The following is an 18,126-nucleotide window of genomic DNA, read 5'->3' on the forward strand; positions in this document are numbered from 1 at the left end:
TAATGAACGGCATTGTATTTAAAGATGGCATTTGTATTGACAATGCTTACACTTTGACGACAACTCAGTTTTTAGCATGTTTACCGCAGTTTAATATATATACAATACACTTAAAATAAATATCGCTGTTATTTTATGTGATATACAGACTGCTCGTGGATATAATAGCTTTGTATCTCAATATATCAGAACAGGAAACTTTTCACCCAGTATCAAATGTTACACTTTAATCAGAAGCATACGCGAGAAAAAATAAAAATATTCTTTATACATATAATTTGAACAATATTCAATATATATTATAGAGAAGAACGATTGCACCAATATTACAAACATATATATGGACGTTATGTATTATAATGCATTTTAAAGTCACTTCCCATGCGTTCCGGAAGAGGTAGAACCTCTAATTGGAAAATGTCACACAGCTCCGTAAGATGCCATCTCGTCCGGCCGGAAATGACCTTTTAAAGAGGAAGTAGTCGTAATGTCATCCTCCATCTTGTAGTTGACGATCGTAGACGTTTTTGATTTTGTATCTTCTGTAAATTGAAAAATATAAAAATGATGACACAAGTGGATAATTTGATTATATAGTCGTATCTTATAACAAAATTGAAAGGATGAAAAGGTTGATATTTTTGCTACAATTTACGGCTTTCACATCTGAAATCAACTTTGATATCAATATTAAAACGCAGTTGTATTTCCAGCTCAACATCCACAAAACGAGGGCAAAATATGACTGACAAAGACAAAGTTCCAAGGAGACCCTTGAAAAAGTTCAGAGATAACTAGAAAATGAGTTCCGACATAGTAAGGGACTTCTCTGCTTCATCGCGAAACCGTGTTAAGTCACATTCGTAAAATGATAACAAGGAGATGAGAACGGAACAAATATGCACATCAGCAAGCATCGAATAGGTCCCAATGAGAGCATGGTGCCGACCATATACAGCTATCGTGTACTTCATCAGCCTGCATCTATTCCAACCTTATGATGTTAGTTCTCCTGTCAGTAGTAGAAATATCTATATGTTGCTCATGTGATATACAATCATAGCCTTTTGATAAGGTTGATACATGGTTGTATTAGCCCGGGACAAATATATTAACCGATGATGACGTGTTAGAAATGTTACAAATAACAAACATTCAATAAGACAGATTGATACGATACAACAGAAGGAAAAATGAATTCAAGGTAATTTCCGGCTGTCAGAACGTGATAGTGGTACAGCCATAGTTAGTATTTAGTATTATTTCATAGGGTTACACATTTTTGGACTTTTTCTTGTTAATATGTTCTGATATTGACCGGGGAAAAAGAAATGTTTTCAGTCAGTTTCACAACAAACGTTTCATGTAAAAAGTATGGATATGTAATCCAACCCGTCATTCTGACAAACATCGATAAAAGAGATTAAAAATGGAATAAAAATCAAGATTTGAAGACAGACTTTGGAAAACACATACACTAACATAATTTGGAGGACTAAGTGTTTTCTGATTCACACTTGAGACGTGATTGTTAAAATTAACACCGCGTCAAATCAATATCACGGTTGCAAAACACAGTACGTATATAACCACAATGAGATCATCTACCACCTCCTCTCATGTCTTCATCAACTTGCGCCTAGCCGCTGGACTGTAATTTATGACAGTGTCGTCGTCAGCCGACTTCTAAACAGCTTAAGCTGCATGGGGGAGTGGAAATGATACTACGTAAACGTTCAAAATAGGGGGGAAAACCTATTAGCGTGAAATGGAAAAATCCCATTTTATCATATCTAAAAACCTGAAAGTTCATATTTCGAATATCAATTGTTGAATATTAGGTTGGATCAAAGAAAAATCATTACTAGAATTATGGAAACTACTCTAATTAATGAAAATTCAATAAAAAATCCTAGATCATAATCGTAGTGTAACAAAGCTTCACCATCTCTTTTTTTCGTTAAATTTTATGATTTTGTTTTCTGTATCAGATTGATAACAAAGAAAAAACAACTATCACAGTTGATCACTTGATAAATGCTATTGAAATCGTCAAACTGATTTCACTATATACATACAATTCATCTTGATACGCAAATATTATCATATCAGTATGTTTTAAAGAAGTGTCTACCAATGGCGGAAAAGTTAACACATTAACAACACAGGGTTTCAAAATATGCAGGTTATTGAAAACCAGGGGGAAGTTTTGAGGTTAGCATCATACTATCATCTGGAAATATTCTATTGTCTTAAGAGGTATGTATTAAGACATGCACGATTTTATTGATATTCCTCATGATTTCAATCTCAGCACACTAGTTCACATTTTGCGAATTAAAAGTAATCAAGATTTGACCCAGATTTGTAAGGCGGGGGCAGAATACGCTTTGTCTCCCGGAATACGTGGTCCTTTTCTCCTCTTACTCATTCAAGGTTCCCAGTGCAAATCTAGATTTTTGTTCATGTTTGTGCCTTTGTCTTATCAATTTCGATTCGGAATTATGATTTGGTTATTACATTAGTATTCTTTGTTCTTGTAAATACGACAATAACGTTGTTGGTACTGTATGTCAAATGGATAATCTAACAGTTGAAAACACATATTGAAAGTGTAACATATAAATAAATCAAGATCTACATGATGTAATATAATTATGGTTTGTTTGTTTATTTGCTGGATTTTTCGTCCCATGATCAAACAGGGATAGTTTGAGTTGGTTACTACGTAGATGATTGATATACGGAAGGCCCGTCGCTTGCCATCGAGGGCAGTTAGGGTTCAGTGTCCTGCCAATGGACACAACAACTTCAGCCAAGACCGGTCGGTTTCTCAGCTTCCCGCGAAACACGACACGACATGGGCAGGAAACATCGAACCATAGACCCTGGACCTTCAGCTGAAATTTCGTGCCCATCGCTCTGAGTTATCGCGGCCCTCGTATGAATATCGTCGTCGACATTTATTCTTGGATTTTTTATAATGAAACTAACTTAAGCCTCCATGAATCGTATTAAGATACAAAATATTCAAATATTTTCTACAAGCATGTAACCTAATGAGTTACGCAATGAATGATTTCTCTCCGTTCATCGATTTATGTTAAGAATTATGGTTTTGTCAACATGCTGGCATGATTCTTTTTTCGTTATGTATGCACAATGATTGCATACTATTGACATATCTAGGTTGTTTCTCACTTGGCACAAGTTCTAAAGGAAACGACTTGAATAAAAAACTAACATAATTTTTTTCAAAAACCCTGAGCAACAACACAGGAATGACACAAATATTAAAATCGCCGCTGAGCGTTGTCACTTTTAAGAGACGGACGGTGAAAACACGACAACAAATGTGTTTTTCTACAACAATTTATAGAAAAAATCGAAATAAAATGAATGGCGACCTGGCTGTTGCTGCCAACCTTCTATCATGATAACACGACATGCATGCGTAATGTGACTAAAGAGCTAAAAGTGCGATAACACTTGACACCAAAAGACAAATGTCTTAACTTGGTTTCATCAGAGGTAATTAACTGGGGAAATCATCCCGTGCCGTATGCATTCATTAGTGGCTTACATCAAGTCCGTAATCTACCGATTTTATTCTTGAACATGGTTTTAAAAAATGGCATGTCAGCGCTGCTCTGGGGAAGTGAAAGCTTCTTTAATGAAAGTGTTGCACACAGTCGACTACTGGAGTATTTGCCTCCTGTTGAAATAAGGACTTAGTCAAGTCGCATAGGATAATTATTTACAGTTTGTCGTGTGAATACTAAAGCTGCATTTGGTACACGATTTATCAGAAGAACACACGAACATATTTTAAAATGCGTGTCCATTAGTGTGTAGTTAATCCATTGAACTTCATATATTATATTTTAAACGAGCGTAATTAAACCAAAAAGATAAAATGAATCGAAAAACAGATTGCCAAATATTTTCATCTTCAAAACAAGTCAAATGTTATCAAACGCATCAATAAAAAGAAAAGAAAAAAAAGTCTAATAAGGATAAATGTTTGAAGAGATTTGTGAAATTATTAATTAAAACTTAATTAATCGCTTGACTGTATATCACGCTGAAACAAAATGAAATTTGATATAGACTTGTATATATAAATTCATCGTAAAGTTTCAATCTGTCTTAAAACCTTTGTTATGGCTCCGTCTTTCTTCTCTAATTGTCTGCGTTTCTTCCGCTATCGACACTAACACTAACTAGACTTTATGTGATTCCGTTAGTCACCTTAATTGGTATTTGTGGTCCTTGTCCGCTTAACAGTTGTTATTTCTCTCTATGTTATCGACTGTTTACTGCTTCTGTCTGCGTTAGGTTACAAGTATGAATTAACCTGATATATGTTAGATAGACGTGACGAACAGTGCATACGAAATTGGTGGCGCACGATGGCGTGTTAGATAAGAGTGTAATTAATGGATGAAAAAGAGTCACGTGTGTGTTTATACAAACCGGAAGTGCTGCTAGTCCGCCGGAGACATCTGACGGGGGATACCTTGGCATTGAGCTTTAAACGGATGTCCTTGCATGTCAAGCGGCGATAACCCTGTAAGGTAATAAATTTATTTATAGTAATCATTAAGTCAGTACATATTACGGAATGGTAGTACGTATGAAGATAGACCCGTCATTAAATCTGAAAACAAATCATGGAAATGTAGTTAGTTGCCTCCTACAGAAATGTACGTTATCAAACCTAAACAAATTAAAGCAATACAATTTGGCAATAGGAATGTAAGATTTGAGAAAAAAACATCTCAAGAAAAGAATTGTCAAACTTGAACTTCGGTAATAGAATGGACAGTCAAGACCATGATAATCATATAACAAAAACAGCTTTGATAATATGTGTTTTTTCATCATAAAGGAATAAGTTAGATTGAATATATGTCAGTTAAAAAAAGACCAGTTATATATTTTCCCATATCTTTTTTTTACTGAGTTACCATCAATAAAATAATTGATAAATCGACAAAATGAATACACAAAAAAAGTCTTTGAATTGATTTCCAATGACAATGCTTTAGTGGTAAAGTGGCACAATGATACAATTTAATCCACTATTCGAACGTAACTAATGTGATTTTGCGTTTCAAAATGTCGTAAACAGCAGCAGTAAATACCAAAAAGTGTATTAAGTTGTAAGGAATGTTTAAATCAATCGTAACATAAGGAACAACTCGCTACACTTCTTGTTGATAGCTCAAGTTGCAATACGAGTACGGTGAGCCGCCATATCCGACATTACAATCGCGTAATTGATCACGTGATGGACATCTCCAGTGATCATATAGACGAAATCCCCCCTGTTTGCGTAATCATCAAGCATTCTGTCTCACTCAATAAGACTCTTCTCTCGATATCCTATCGCATGTAGACGACAAGCGCCCACATGAACAAGACAGGTTGACACACAAGCGTGTAATTGAACCAGAAGTGATTGAATTTTCTGTAATATTGTAAATGATCATCAGTATTCGAGATGGGCAGTGTAAGAGTAGTAACATACCGGTATGGTAAGTTTTCATCAACAATAACAGATATTCTCTTCGGGAAATTACGGAGACGGTACCTCCCCCTTGGTCACCCAAACCATCGTACATTCTGTATAATAAAGGTTTGTAAATGTCTCCTGGACGACATTGACGTGTACCAGACACTAAGAATAGGGCATGATTATTGTCATACGGAGTCTATATACGCAATAACAACTTGCCCCAGACTGTGTATCATATCAATAGATTATCATTTCCCGCGCAGATCCACCATTTTATTGCTTGTGGAACATGTGATACGATATACATCAACACAAATGTGGCGTTATTGCGAATGGTAATTATCGAAACTCAATTAATGCAATCTATTTTTAGATCTTTTATTGAGTCATAGATTCATATCGCATCTATAAATGCAAAATGTAATTTGGAAATCCAGGAAGAAAGTATAACAAATTGATCAGAACTGTCATACATCCCATTTTTTCAGTGGTCAAAAAAAAAAAAAAAAAAAGAACATCCGAAACTAATTTGGTCTTTGTTTTCATTTATATTATGATTTCATTGTTGTTATTGCTATCAAAAGCATCTCTGGCTTGAATATATATGTCTTCGCATGCTATTTGAAATTGTCGTAAACCTTACTGCATTTTTTTCCTTTTCTACTCGGGCAATGCACTTAGATATCACATGAAACATTCGTTCAGTATACAGACGTCTTGTACCATAGCATATAGTTACACGTACATGTACCTCTAGCTCAGAACGTTCATTCCTGTCGGATGTGGAAGTGCATTGAACATAAAACGTGACATTTTGAAAGTAGATAATCATGGCAGCTTACGTGTTGCTTCAGGAGATCGCAATTTGATAAGAAACATAATTAAGTCATTTCGATCTTATCATAGTTTTAAAAAACTGTTTGCTGTATATTTATTGATTATTGATTAAAACGAACATGAAAGAAAAAGCGATACTTGAAATGCAGCAAATTATCAGTCCACGACCGGCGAAACCGGGAGGATTATAGCTTTCATAGAAAGACTCACGACAGCGAAGCTATATTGTAAAGGTACCCCTTTAAATGGTGATATTATTCTACCGGTTCTTGCTCTAAAAATAATCAACTAAAATGTAGTTTTTGCACAGTGTCTTCTACAGCAGCTATAGCTACAATGTCGTAGCTCGTGACGACGGATATATTTAAGACAGGCGTCGTCAGAGCTACGATTGGGTCACGTGCACGCCAATGTAGTGAATCCTTGTGTGCTGAAATAGCGCCAGGACATAGTTATTTCAGTATAATTTAGCAAAACCAGACCCCAATCCAATCTAGAATACGATATATTAGAAATTTTACATACATTAAGAAATGACGTTATTTTCATACATTTTTATTTACCTTTCCGGATATGACGATATTTCGCATGCATTACCATAAGCCCTTTAAATTGATATATGAAAACTTAGTATAGTTTGTGACATATGTTGTACTGTTAAACATGTACTATACTGATGAATGTGTGTCAGTACAGAAATTCAAATATTGACACGTTTTGAAACAAAAAAGACTGATAAATAGTGCCTGGGTGATTCACTGTGGCGTTGCTACCCTAGAGCGTATTAGGGCCAACACCACCGGTCGAGGTGCTTGCTAAGGTCGGGTATGGATATACGCTAAGGAATGTGTGTGTGTCAGTTTATCATTGTGGAAATCGGTTAACATAAAGGTCTGTGATAAATCTTTAGTTTACATTAAGGTCTGTGCTAATTCTTTAGCTATCATTAAGGTCTGTGCTAAATATTTAGCTTACATAAATGTCTGTACTTAATATTTAGCTTACATTAAGGTCTGTGCTAAATCTTTAGCTATCGTTAAGGTATGTGCTAAATGTTAAGGTTATATTAAGGTATGTGCTTAATCTTTACTTTACATCCCTGTCTGTACCAAATATTAAGCTTACAATAAGCTATGTGCTAAATATTTAGCTTACATAAAGGTATGTGCTAAATATTAAGCTTACATTAATGTCTGTGCTAAATCTTTAGCCAACATTAAGGTCTGTGCTTATTCTTTAGCTATCATAAAAGTCTGTACTTAATATTTAGCTTATATTAAGGTATGTGCTAAATCTTTAGCTTACATTAAGTTATGTGCTAAATCTTTAGCTTACATTAAGTTTTGTGCTAAATATTTAGCTTATATTAAGGTCTATACTAAATCTTTAGCTAATTTTTTTAGATAGAATAAAGTTATGTGCTTAATATTTAACTTTAAGCCGACAATAATTCAGCGCAATGCACTCCTTCCTTTGTCAAAAATGAAGTAAACTATGTTTAAAGTATATCTGCGTTATCGTCATCTGTCCTTATTTTATTACTATCAAAACCTCCTCGATTCTACCGTATAGACAGAAAGAAGCCGCCATTATCGTCCTTGTACAGACATTAGCGTGAACTTTAAGGTAATCACGTGTCCACGTGTCTACAACCAAATGTAGAAACATATCTGTCAGTAATGGTGTTTCGAACTGTCTAGTCATTGTATAGAGAACGGAGTCCTCTTAAACGCCCCACAGAAGGAAAGGATCAGACACCAGTATATCTGCGGTCTTACGTATCACGGTAGCGCTATTAGTAAACATGTATAAGAATACCCTGACAGTATAATGAGGTCCACTGTAACTCACCCAGTGTTTAGATAAGTCTTAAAGGATCGCTAGCTTCATTCATTGAACCAAACATACAGACAGCTGCTATCGATACCGACCGACCACAGGGAAAGGTGAAAACACCTTCAAATGACGGACGACCAAGGGAGATAATTACCTACTACAATGGTACTGTTGATATAGATTTGATCCAAATAAGTCAGAGGATGTTATAACCATGTAAATATGACGTCACCAATTCACTGTTTTATGGCACACACGCCATTGTTTTATCATGCGTTTAAACTTCAGTACAGTAGATCAATGAACGAACTTGAGACAATTCCGATACACCAGTCAGCGTGTACATTAGATCCATGTATGAACCGGAAATAACTTAGATACACCAGTCAGCGTGTACATTAGATCCATGTATGAACCGGAAATAATTTAGATACACCAGTTAACGTGTACGTTAGATCCATGTATGAACCGGAAATACATAAGATACACCAGTTAACGTGTACGTTAGATCAATGTATGACTGGAAATAACTTAGATACACCAGTCAGCGTGTACGTTAGATCCATGTATGAACCGGGAATAATTCAGATACACCAGTCAGCGTGTACGTTAGATCCATGTATGAACTGGAAATTATTTAGGTACACCAGTCAGCGTGTACATTAGATCCTATATGAACCGGAAATAACTTAGATACACCAGTTAACGTGTACATTAGATCCGTGTATGAACAGGAAATAACTTAGATACACCAGTTAACGTGTACGTTAGATCCATGTATGAACCGGAAATAATTTAGATACACCAGTTAACGTGTACATTAGATCCATGTATGAACCGGAAATAATTTAGATACACCAGTCAGCGTGTATATTAGATCCATGTATGACCGGAAATAATTTAGATACACCAGTTAACGTGTACATTAGATCCATGTATGAACCGGAAATAATTTAGATACACCAGTCAGTGTGTACATTAGATCCATGTATGACCGGAAATAATTTAGATACACCAGTAAACGTGTACGTTAGATCCATGTATGAACCGGAAATAATTTAGATACACCAATCAGCGTGTACATTAGATCCATGTATGAACCGGAAATAATTTAGATACACCAATCAGCGTGTACATTAGATCCATGGATCCATGTGTGAACAGGAAATAATTTAGATACACCAATCAACGTGTACATTAGATCCATGTATAAACCGGAAATAAATAAGATACACCAATCAGCCTGTACAGTAGATCCTATATGAACTGGAAAAAAATTAGATACGCCAGTCAGCGTGTACATTAGATCCTATATGAACTGGAAAAAATTAGATAAGCCAGTCAGCGTGTACATTAGATCCTATATGAACTGGAAAAAAATTAAATACACCAGTCAGCGTGTACATTAGATCCTATATGAACTGGAAAAAAATTAGATACGCCAGTAAACGTGTACATTAGATCCATGCATGACCGGAAATAATTTAGATACACCAGTCAGCGTGTACATTAGATCCATGTATGAATTGGAAATTATTTAGATACACCAGTCAGCGCGTACATTAGATACTATATGAACTGGAAAAAAAATAGATACGCCAGTACGCAAACTCGACATATTTCAGATACACCAGTATACGTGTATTTGAATTCTAACAGAGTCATTGCAAAGGATGTTTCGAAGCGGACACAAACTTACTAGAGCAAATCAATCAGATGACAGATTTAACATTTCTGTGACAAATGAAGAGCATATATTGTACTCTGGTGTTGTAAAGTCCATGTAGCATACAGTGGAATGATGATGAATATGATTACAAAGCTCTGATGGTTATATTATTGTATACACTATCCAGTAAAGGACAAACCAAAGTACAGATGATATCAGCATATCGTGATAAATCTAGATAAAACCATTGTTATGATGTGTGTACAGTGTGATGTTATGGGTTGTTACTTTCTAGTAGATGCTTCAGATTATTTAAATACCACTTTGGGATCACGATATGGTGCCATAGAGTAAAATGATTTCAAACATTAACAAACTCTCGATTTCCATTAAAATAACACTAAAGATTGTAAATTAATTTAGTATCTAGACTCGTGTACTCCTATCAAGTTTATGGTAGATACTGTCTTAAATACAGCATAGGTTGCTGGAAACATTTTTATCCTGATGCATGTCTGTTTTTTTGTTTTTTTTTTCTTCTCAATATTCATAATGAATGCGTACAGCTATGCCGGTAAGTATGATGCAAACATCTCTCAACGTAGAAAGTCTGTTCAGACTTTTACACAATAACCATTAATTCTCAGGCTTACAACAGGGTTGTCAGTGTTCTAGATGATAAATGAAATGGAACGAAGGCCCGTATTAACAGGTAATATCTTTTACCTCAGCCAGCTCTTTCATTTCAAAACAGACCCCATCGTAGTCAAAGTATTGGGAAAAAGACACAGAATACTGGTACCAATTAAAACAAAATGAACTAAACGATAATGACATTCCACAGAAGACAGTTTCATACTAATTCTTAATTTAAAGTGTTCCTTATTATTCAAAACTTTAAATAAATAAATATAAAAATAAATAAATAAACAAACAAATAAATAAATAAACAAATAACAAGGCATCGCAAACGATACAAATCCCCTCGCGTGCTAACACATGAACTCTGACGCAAAATGGGGGGATGGGGTTATTGCAGGACATTGAAATAACATCAGTTGTCATTTGCTCTGAACTGTAATAGATAGACATGGATGAGCTAATTATCAGGCATGGGCTATCGAGGTATTGCCATGCTGGACCAATATATGAAGTTTAGTCAGGATCCATTCAAAAATGAAGTCGCAACAACGCTGACTAAGATTTTCTATAAATAGTAATGGTGACATTGGCCTTGACCTTGGCGCCCTAAAACACGAACTCGTTCGAGGTATTGCCATGCTTGACCCATATATGAAGTTTGGTCAGGATCTGTTCAAAAATGAAGTCGCATTACAGCGCTGACAAAGATTTTCTATAAATAGTAATGGTGACATTGGCCTTGACCTTGGCGCCCTAAAACACGAACTCGTTCGAGGTATTCCCATGCTGGACCCATATATGAAGTTTGGTCAGGATCCGTTCAAAAAGGAAGTCGCAAGAGCGCTGACAAGATTTTCTATAAATAGTAACGCTGACCTTAACCTTGACCTTGGCACCCTGAAACACGAACTCGTTTGAGGTATTCCCATGCTGGACCCATATATGAAGTTTGGTCAGGATCCGTTCAGAAATGAAGTTGCAAGGGTGCTGACAAAGATTTTCTATAAATAGTAACGCTGACCTTAACCTTGACCTTGACACCCTGAAACACGAACTCGTTCGAGGTATTCCCATGCTGGACCCATATATGAAGTTTGGTCAGAATCCGTTCAAAAATGAAGTCGCAAGAGCGCTGACAAAAAGTGAACATACGTACGTACGTACGTACTTACGTACGAACGGAACGCTATATCCCCTCCCCGACTTTCGTCGCGAGGGGATAAAAAAGCCCATACAATTAATTAATTGATTAATTAACTTGATAATCTATCTATGAGCAACAACGAATTTAAAAGACGTTCACCGCAAGGCCTTTTGCTACCAAGGGCATATTCGGACGTATTTTGTAACATAAAATATAAAGAACGAAGTAAGCAAGCAAATCAATAAATAATTTGACATAACAAAATATGTTGCAAATGGCTACTACAGAAAGTGTTTGTCATGTAACTGTGTCACAAGGGGTATTAACGGTTTTCTCCGGTGTTTCACCTCGCGGAAACGTCTTTCAAAATTCAAAGAACTGTCTAGACTAACACTTAAATAGCCAGCAACATGATAATCTCATAGGGCTCCAACTATAGTGATGTACATCAAAGCTGACAATATTTGCGTTTTTGGACGTTTTTTCTTGCAATTTTCATGGATTACGCAACTGAGGGAGCAAAGGTTTCCACTCAAAAGGGTTAAACAGTAATATATTAGTCTGCTTGACTTCCAAGTTTTTTTTACAATGATATTTGGTCTAATATATATATATATATATTGAATATCAGCCACGACAAAAAATTTTTAAAACCATGATATGATTGCACAGACTGTGAACATAGTATTAAATAGACTGTAAAAGGAATGTTCAAGGTGCCCTTAGGACTAAACACGAAAAACACACAATATATCAGCGTAACACAATGGAGTTAGACACAATAGACCTAAACAAGAAATAAACTGTACCCACTAACGACTGACTTGCAACCGCGTCATTGGAGAAACGTTAGGAAGAGAACTTCTAAGATTATAACGATATTAACACATATTTACATTTGCTCTACATTTCCCTATTGACGCAATGCTAAGAGGCAGTTGCTACCATACGCCTATAACACCGAATGCATCAGGCTATAACACCCAAACGGTGTAGTAATACAGACAGATGTGTAAACAAACAACATGGCCGCCAACGATGATTCAATTTTTAACTGCCGAGGGTTACTCGGCAAGAGAAATGAATTATCTTTGAGATCAAACACTAGAAATGTATCTACTGTACAAAAAAAATCCTTCAGTAGTAGACTTCCTTCTATGGTACAACACGAGGTGTTTAAATCTTCCCACTCTCCCTAGCCTGAACACAAGGTCGTTTAAAATGGTTTCGGAAATAAACAATTCAAAACAACGTGTTCCTCGCGTCTCACATATTGTCGAGTCAAATAATGCCCTTAATCATATTACAGACACTCGCAATATAACAACCACGAGCAGTGTATCCACTTCTAATAAATTGGCAAATTAAAACACCCCAGGTCTCTTCGCGAGATCAAAATTCAATTCGTATGTGTCCAGAGCTAAACATGGCGACCGACCGCATCACGTATGCTTTTCGCAAATATGACGTCACGCGATTTCGCTATTCACATGAAACAAAAATTGCTTCAGTTTATCCGTTTATCAAGTTTTTTTTATATGTTTGCGTAAAATATACAAAAAAAAAAACAAAACAAAACAACCACTGTAAGAGATAAAAAGAGTTAGTCGTTGTGTTCTCTTATTCACTATTTTTGAAGTTGAACTTTTTGTAATGTGACATGACGTAATGTGGCGGTATTTTTGTGTTTGTCAGGTTTTCAAAATTGACGAAAATGGTAGGGCAATATAAATTTGATTAATGAACAATGGTTTTAATGCTGTTATAGTTGATATGGCAGCAAGACGTATGGTGGGTAAATCCAGCATGGGACCTCGTTATTTTAAAACAACATTAAAACCATTGTTCATTGCTTAAACCAATGTAATTTAAACAGTGCGGCGGTGTATAAGGGCCCCTATATACTGTTCTGTTATATGATTGACCTTTTTGGATGCACATTATATAGTTATATCAATTAATACAGACGACACTATTTTATAGATATTTCATAGATCATATCTGTTTAACTAGCACTAAGGTCAGAAAAGGTGTGCAGGGTATATAGGATATGTACTCTGAAACTGCCTATTGCAACACATATACATGTTATGCGAATACTGTGATGGAATTGGACGAGATATCTTTTAAAGCTGTACAGTTAGCTCTTTTAGTCTAACACGACAATCCTACAATTAGACTTCCGCTAGATCTATACACTTAGAATAACGACAGCGGTTTCATTGTCTATCCCTTGAACTCGTAATTCGTAATTCAACACAACCTTTCCTGCTATAGCTTAACACCCTAGTGTACATACAGTCTTGTTCCTATCCCCCACAGTGAGACTATTTAAACATTGAACTGTTACCAAATGGTAGTATACAGTCGATATGAATCGACTGTATACTACCATTTGGTAACAGTTCAATGCTTATATTTACATTCATAAAGATTTTTTATTTACTGTAGGTTATGACGCGTTTAAATTTGCCGCTTACCCTATCACTGACGTCATCAAGTTCAAATACCGGAACAGCAAAATTTCCAGAAGAAATGATATAGTCCCTCATGACGTTATTAATAGCAAACACATAAAGTGGTTTTTGCACAAATTTGGCTTTATTTTATTTCATATACGTGTGTAGGTATCGTCAAATTGTTCATAATTACATAATTTCTGATTGTTTAAAATCGAAACCGTTTTTATGCGCAATGATGTACGATTAACATTTAGAAGTGATGCGGCGTTGAACGGGCATTGCACAGGACAGACTCGATTCCTCGGAAACACTTATGTTTCTGGTATTGACTGGATTTACGTTATTTTCAGAAGAATAACAGCTCTTAATTCTTAATGAAAGTTGTCTTGATAGTAGGTGAAAACGATTCCAAGGATATTTCGTTCGAAACAGATTCCAGTCTAACCGGTCATATCAGTGTCGCTAACTTAGCAGACGATTTTCAACTTCACAGGGGCTCGATTTTGTAAGGTAGGCCTTTGTTATCAGTGAATAATCACAAAACTAAAATCCAGTAGGCATATACATACACAACCGGAAACTATGTCGATACTCCCGATTTTTTTTACAAGATTTTTTTTTTTTTATAAATACTTGACTTTTAATGTTGTCGTGCCTTTCATTTCTGAAAATTTGGAAACGAGCCCCTGTGTCTGTGAGTGTGACGACATTGACAATTTGATAATTTCGTATAGATCAAGAATGGCGCTTATAGTAATTTCGTGTTGACTACATTTTTAGTATTATAAAATTATACTCTCATATCTTTGCTTTATTTTTTGTTGTGGCTTCTGTTAATAAATGCTAGCATTCGAAAGATCTCTAGGCCGAAAGTAACTGGCGGCCATTGTTAAACCTACAACACCTGGAGCTGTATTCCTCCACTGACCGAATCACTGTAAATTGTAGTATACAGTCTCATGAATACAATTTGGTTTACTAACGACATATAGACAAATGCAACACAGAATGTAAATATATGTATCTATACCTATATGACAGCGGTCGCGTGACATTGTTCTGTTAATACCGCATACAGGTTAGTAAAGATGAACCTTTATCAGACTGATATTTATTTTTAAAAATACCGCAAATAGATTTTGTCTGTATGTCTTGATCATAACTGATTTCCGGGTTTGATTACATAGGTTGTATTGATGCAGCTTGTAGATTTCGTGCAGAGACGTGTAAAGGCACGGACATGTATTTGGCATTGTTGAAAGTTATAACAATCACAATAGGATTATCTATTGTTTTTTTTATAGAATTACAGTAATACTCTCATTCTTCATTGTGTATCGGTTTTACGTAATCAATAATGTATTTAAGAATGGAAATGGAAATATTTCAACAAGTGTGTAAGAATTGGTGTGACACCAAATATTCTTTCCCACCTGCAAGGATTGATGTTAACTGTTCAAAAACATGATCTGTCTGACAGGTCCTTTTTTTGTGACACAAAACATACATTTTGTACTGTTAACATGAGGCACAGACCTGGATGTAGAGATTGAAGGTTCCCAATAAATAGTTTCGCTTTACGTATCTTTATATTCTCTTCCTGCTCACTAGTATAAGGGACTGATTCAAACCACCCACACAGCAGACCTTCGTCTTGTATCTTTCTTTAACAATATATTTCGGTATATTGTGTAGTATAGTATTTTGTACAGTACATATATCGTTTTGTATAGTATATCATATAATATTGCATATTAAAGAGCATTGATAAGTTCACCTTAGACGTGTACTAATATGCTATATGAGAGAGTTATATGTACACCTTGGACTAGCGCTGCAATATGAATGCGCCATCATAAGTAGACCTTGGACTAGCGCTACAATATGAATGCGCCATCATAAGTACACCGTGGACTAGCGCTACAATATGAATGCGCCATGATATGTACACCCTGGACGAGCGCTACAATATGAATGCGCCATCATAAGTACACCCTGGAATAGCGCTCAACATGAATGCGCCATGATAAGTACTCCCTGGAATAGCGCTACAATATGAATGCGCCAAGATAAGTACACCCTGGACGAGCGCTACAATATGAATGCGTCATGATAAGTACACCCTGGACTAGCGCTGCAATATGAATGCGCCATCATAAGTACACCCTGGACTAGCGCTGCAATATGAATGCGCCATCATAAGTACACCCTGGACTAGCGCTACAATATGAATGCGCCATCATAAGTACACCCTGGACTAGCGCTGCAATATGAATGCGCCATCATTAGTACACCCTGGACTAGCGCTGCAATATGAATGCGCCATCATAAGTACACCCTGGATGAGAGCTGTAATATGAATGCGCCATGATAAGTACACCCTGGACTAGCGCTGCAATATAAATGCGCCAAGATAAGTACACCCTAGACTAGCGCTCCAATATGAATGCGCCAAGATAAGTACACGATGGACTAGCGCTTCAATATGAATGCGCCATCATAAGTACTCCCTGGACTAGCGCTACAATATGAATGCGCCAAGATAAGTACACCCTGGACTAGCGCTACATAATGAATGCGCCATAATAAGTACACCTTGGACTAGCGCTACAATATTGCGCTTCAAACGTATTATTATATATTTCAGACCATTGTTACAGAAAAGATGGATTTGATATCCGGATGAACACAATAAGCAGGATATCTTGTAGTGGAAACCTAAGCTGACTACCGGGTAAACGGTGAGTGGTCATGCGCCAACTATAGTGACAAAATTAAAAAAATGAAATAAAAACACATGATAATAACGTTAGAACTAGACGCAGCACTTTCTCTAAAGATAAACGTGCTCGTTCACGGATGTGTAAGCCTTTTCTTAGTTTCGTTTGTACATGCAGTCGAATATGTGGTGGAGTATTTTATTATCACGCGTACGCACAAATAGAGGAAGCCAAATCACGCATAAGGAACATGTCGTGTTGGACCTATCCTTACTTTAAGTAAGCATGAATGGGCGGACTATATATCTGTCTTGCGTCCAATACACCGCCGGCCAACTGTTATGTATTTACATTGCGTTGTATATCGAGTTAGTATCATAGGCATCTTCCAGATGAGTGAATGTTATTGATAGAATTAAAATGTAAACTGTTGTTCCGTTTCGAAATAAGATGACCATACAAAGACTGCTACAATGTGTACTGGGACCTAATCACATCGACTAACTCGACATGAAAAGGAGACGTTAAGGCGGAAATAGCAACATAGGAACCGTATGATACTCAATTATACCACCAGACGGCGCCACAGTACGGTGGCTCTCTCACCACGATACCATATTATCGGTCAATACTCTCGAAATAGGAGAGCCTGAATGTATTTGAAATTAGCTTAAACAGGATGAAGAACATTTTGTAAATAGTCATACACGATAACTTGGCAATGATTTATCTTGAATCAACATGGCGACAGGTATGCGATTTCTACACTCATTGTAGAAATATATCAATTACCGTTTAATAACGACGATACGGTTTTACCATCAAGCATTTGCTTGTGTATTGGCGGTTCATAATTTTTATTTAGCTTTTCTCACCTTTTTAAATTAAATTAAATTAAATATTGAAACACAACATGAACATTGAATTACCGCTTACACTCAGCTTAAATAGGGACAATATTCATACCTGTAGATACTAAATGTTAGATATTTGCTTGATATTTGGTTTATTTTGTTTAACGTTCTAATTAAGAGCCAGGGTCATTTCAGGGCGTGCCAGTTTTAGGAGGTGGAGGAAAGCCGGAGTACCCGGAGAAAAACCACCGGCCTACGGTCGGTACCTGGCAACTGCCACACGTGTGTTTCAAACTTGCAACCCTGAATGATTAAGTGCCAGGACGCCTGAACGACACGGCCACTGCGTCCCCTTTGCTTGATACACAATTCTCTTATTTGAAAACATGATTTGAAAGCTATACTTTTGACATTTTCTTCAAAATTACATTTTATAATATT

General features: G+C 36.2%; 1 protein-coding gene across 1 annotated transcript in view; it reads right to left on the reverse strand.

Moving 5' to 3' along the window:
- LOC117340842 overlaps positions 1-18,126 on the reverse strand; it is a 55,738-nt gene continuing 37,612 nt past the window's right edge. The window contains exons 6-7 of the mRNA XM_033902617.1: positions 4,477-4,570; positions 1-542 (exon numbers count right to left, since the gene is read on the reverse strand). Coding sequence (XP_033758508.1) covers positions 421-542; positions 4,477-4,570 — 216 coding nt within the window. The 3' untranslated portion in view covers positions 1-420. The remainder of the gene's footprint in view (positions 543-4,476; positions 4,571-18,126) is intronic.

Source organism: Pecten maximus, chromosome 13 (assembly GCF_902652985.1).
Source record: "Pecten maximus chromosome 13, xPecMax1.1, whole genome shotgun sequence".
In the NCBI taxonomy this organism is placed as follows: domain Eukaryota; kingdom Metazoa; phylum Mollusca; class Bivalvia; order Pectinida; family Pectinidae; genus Pecten; species Pecten maximus.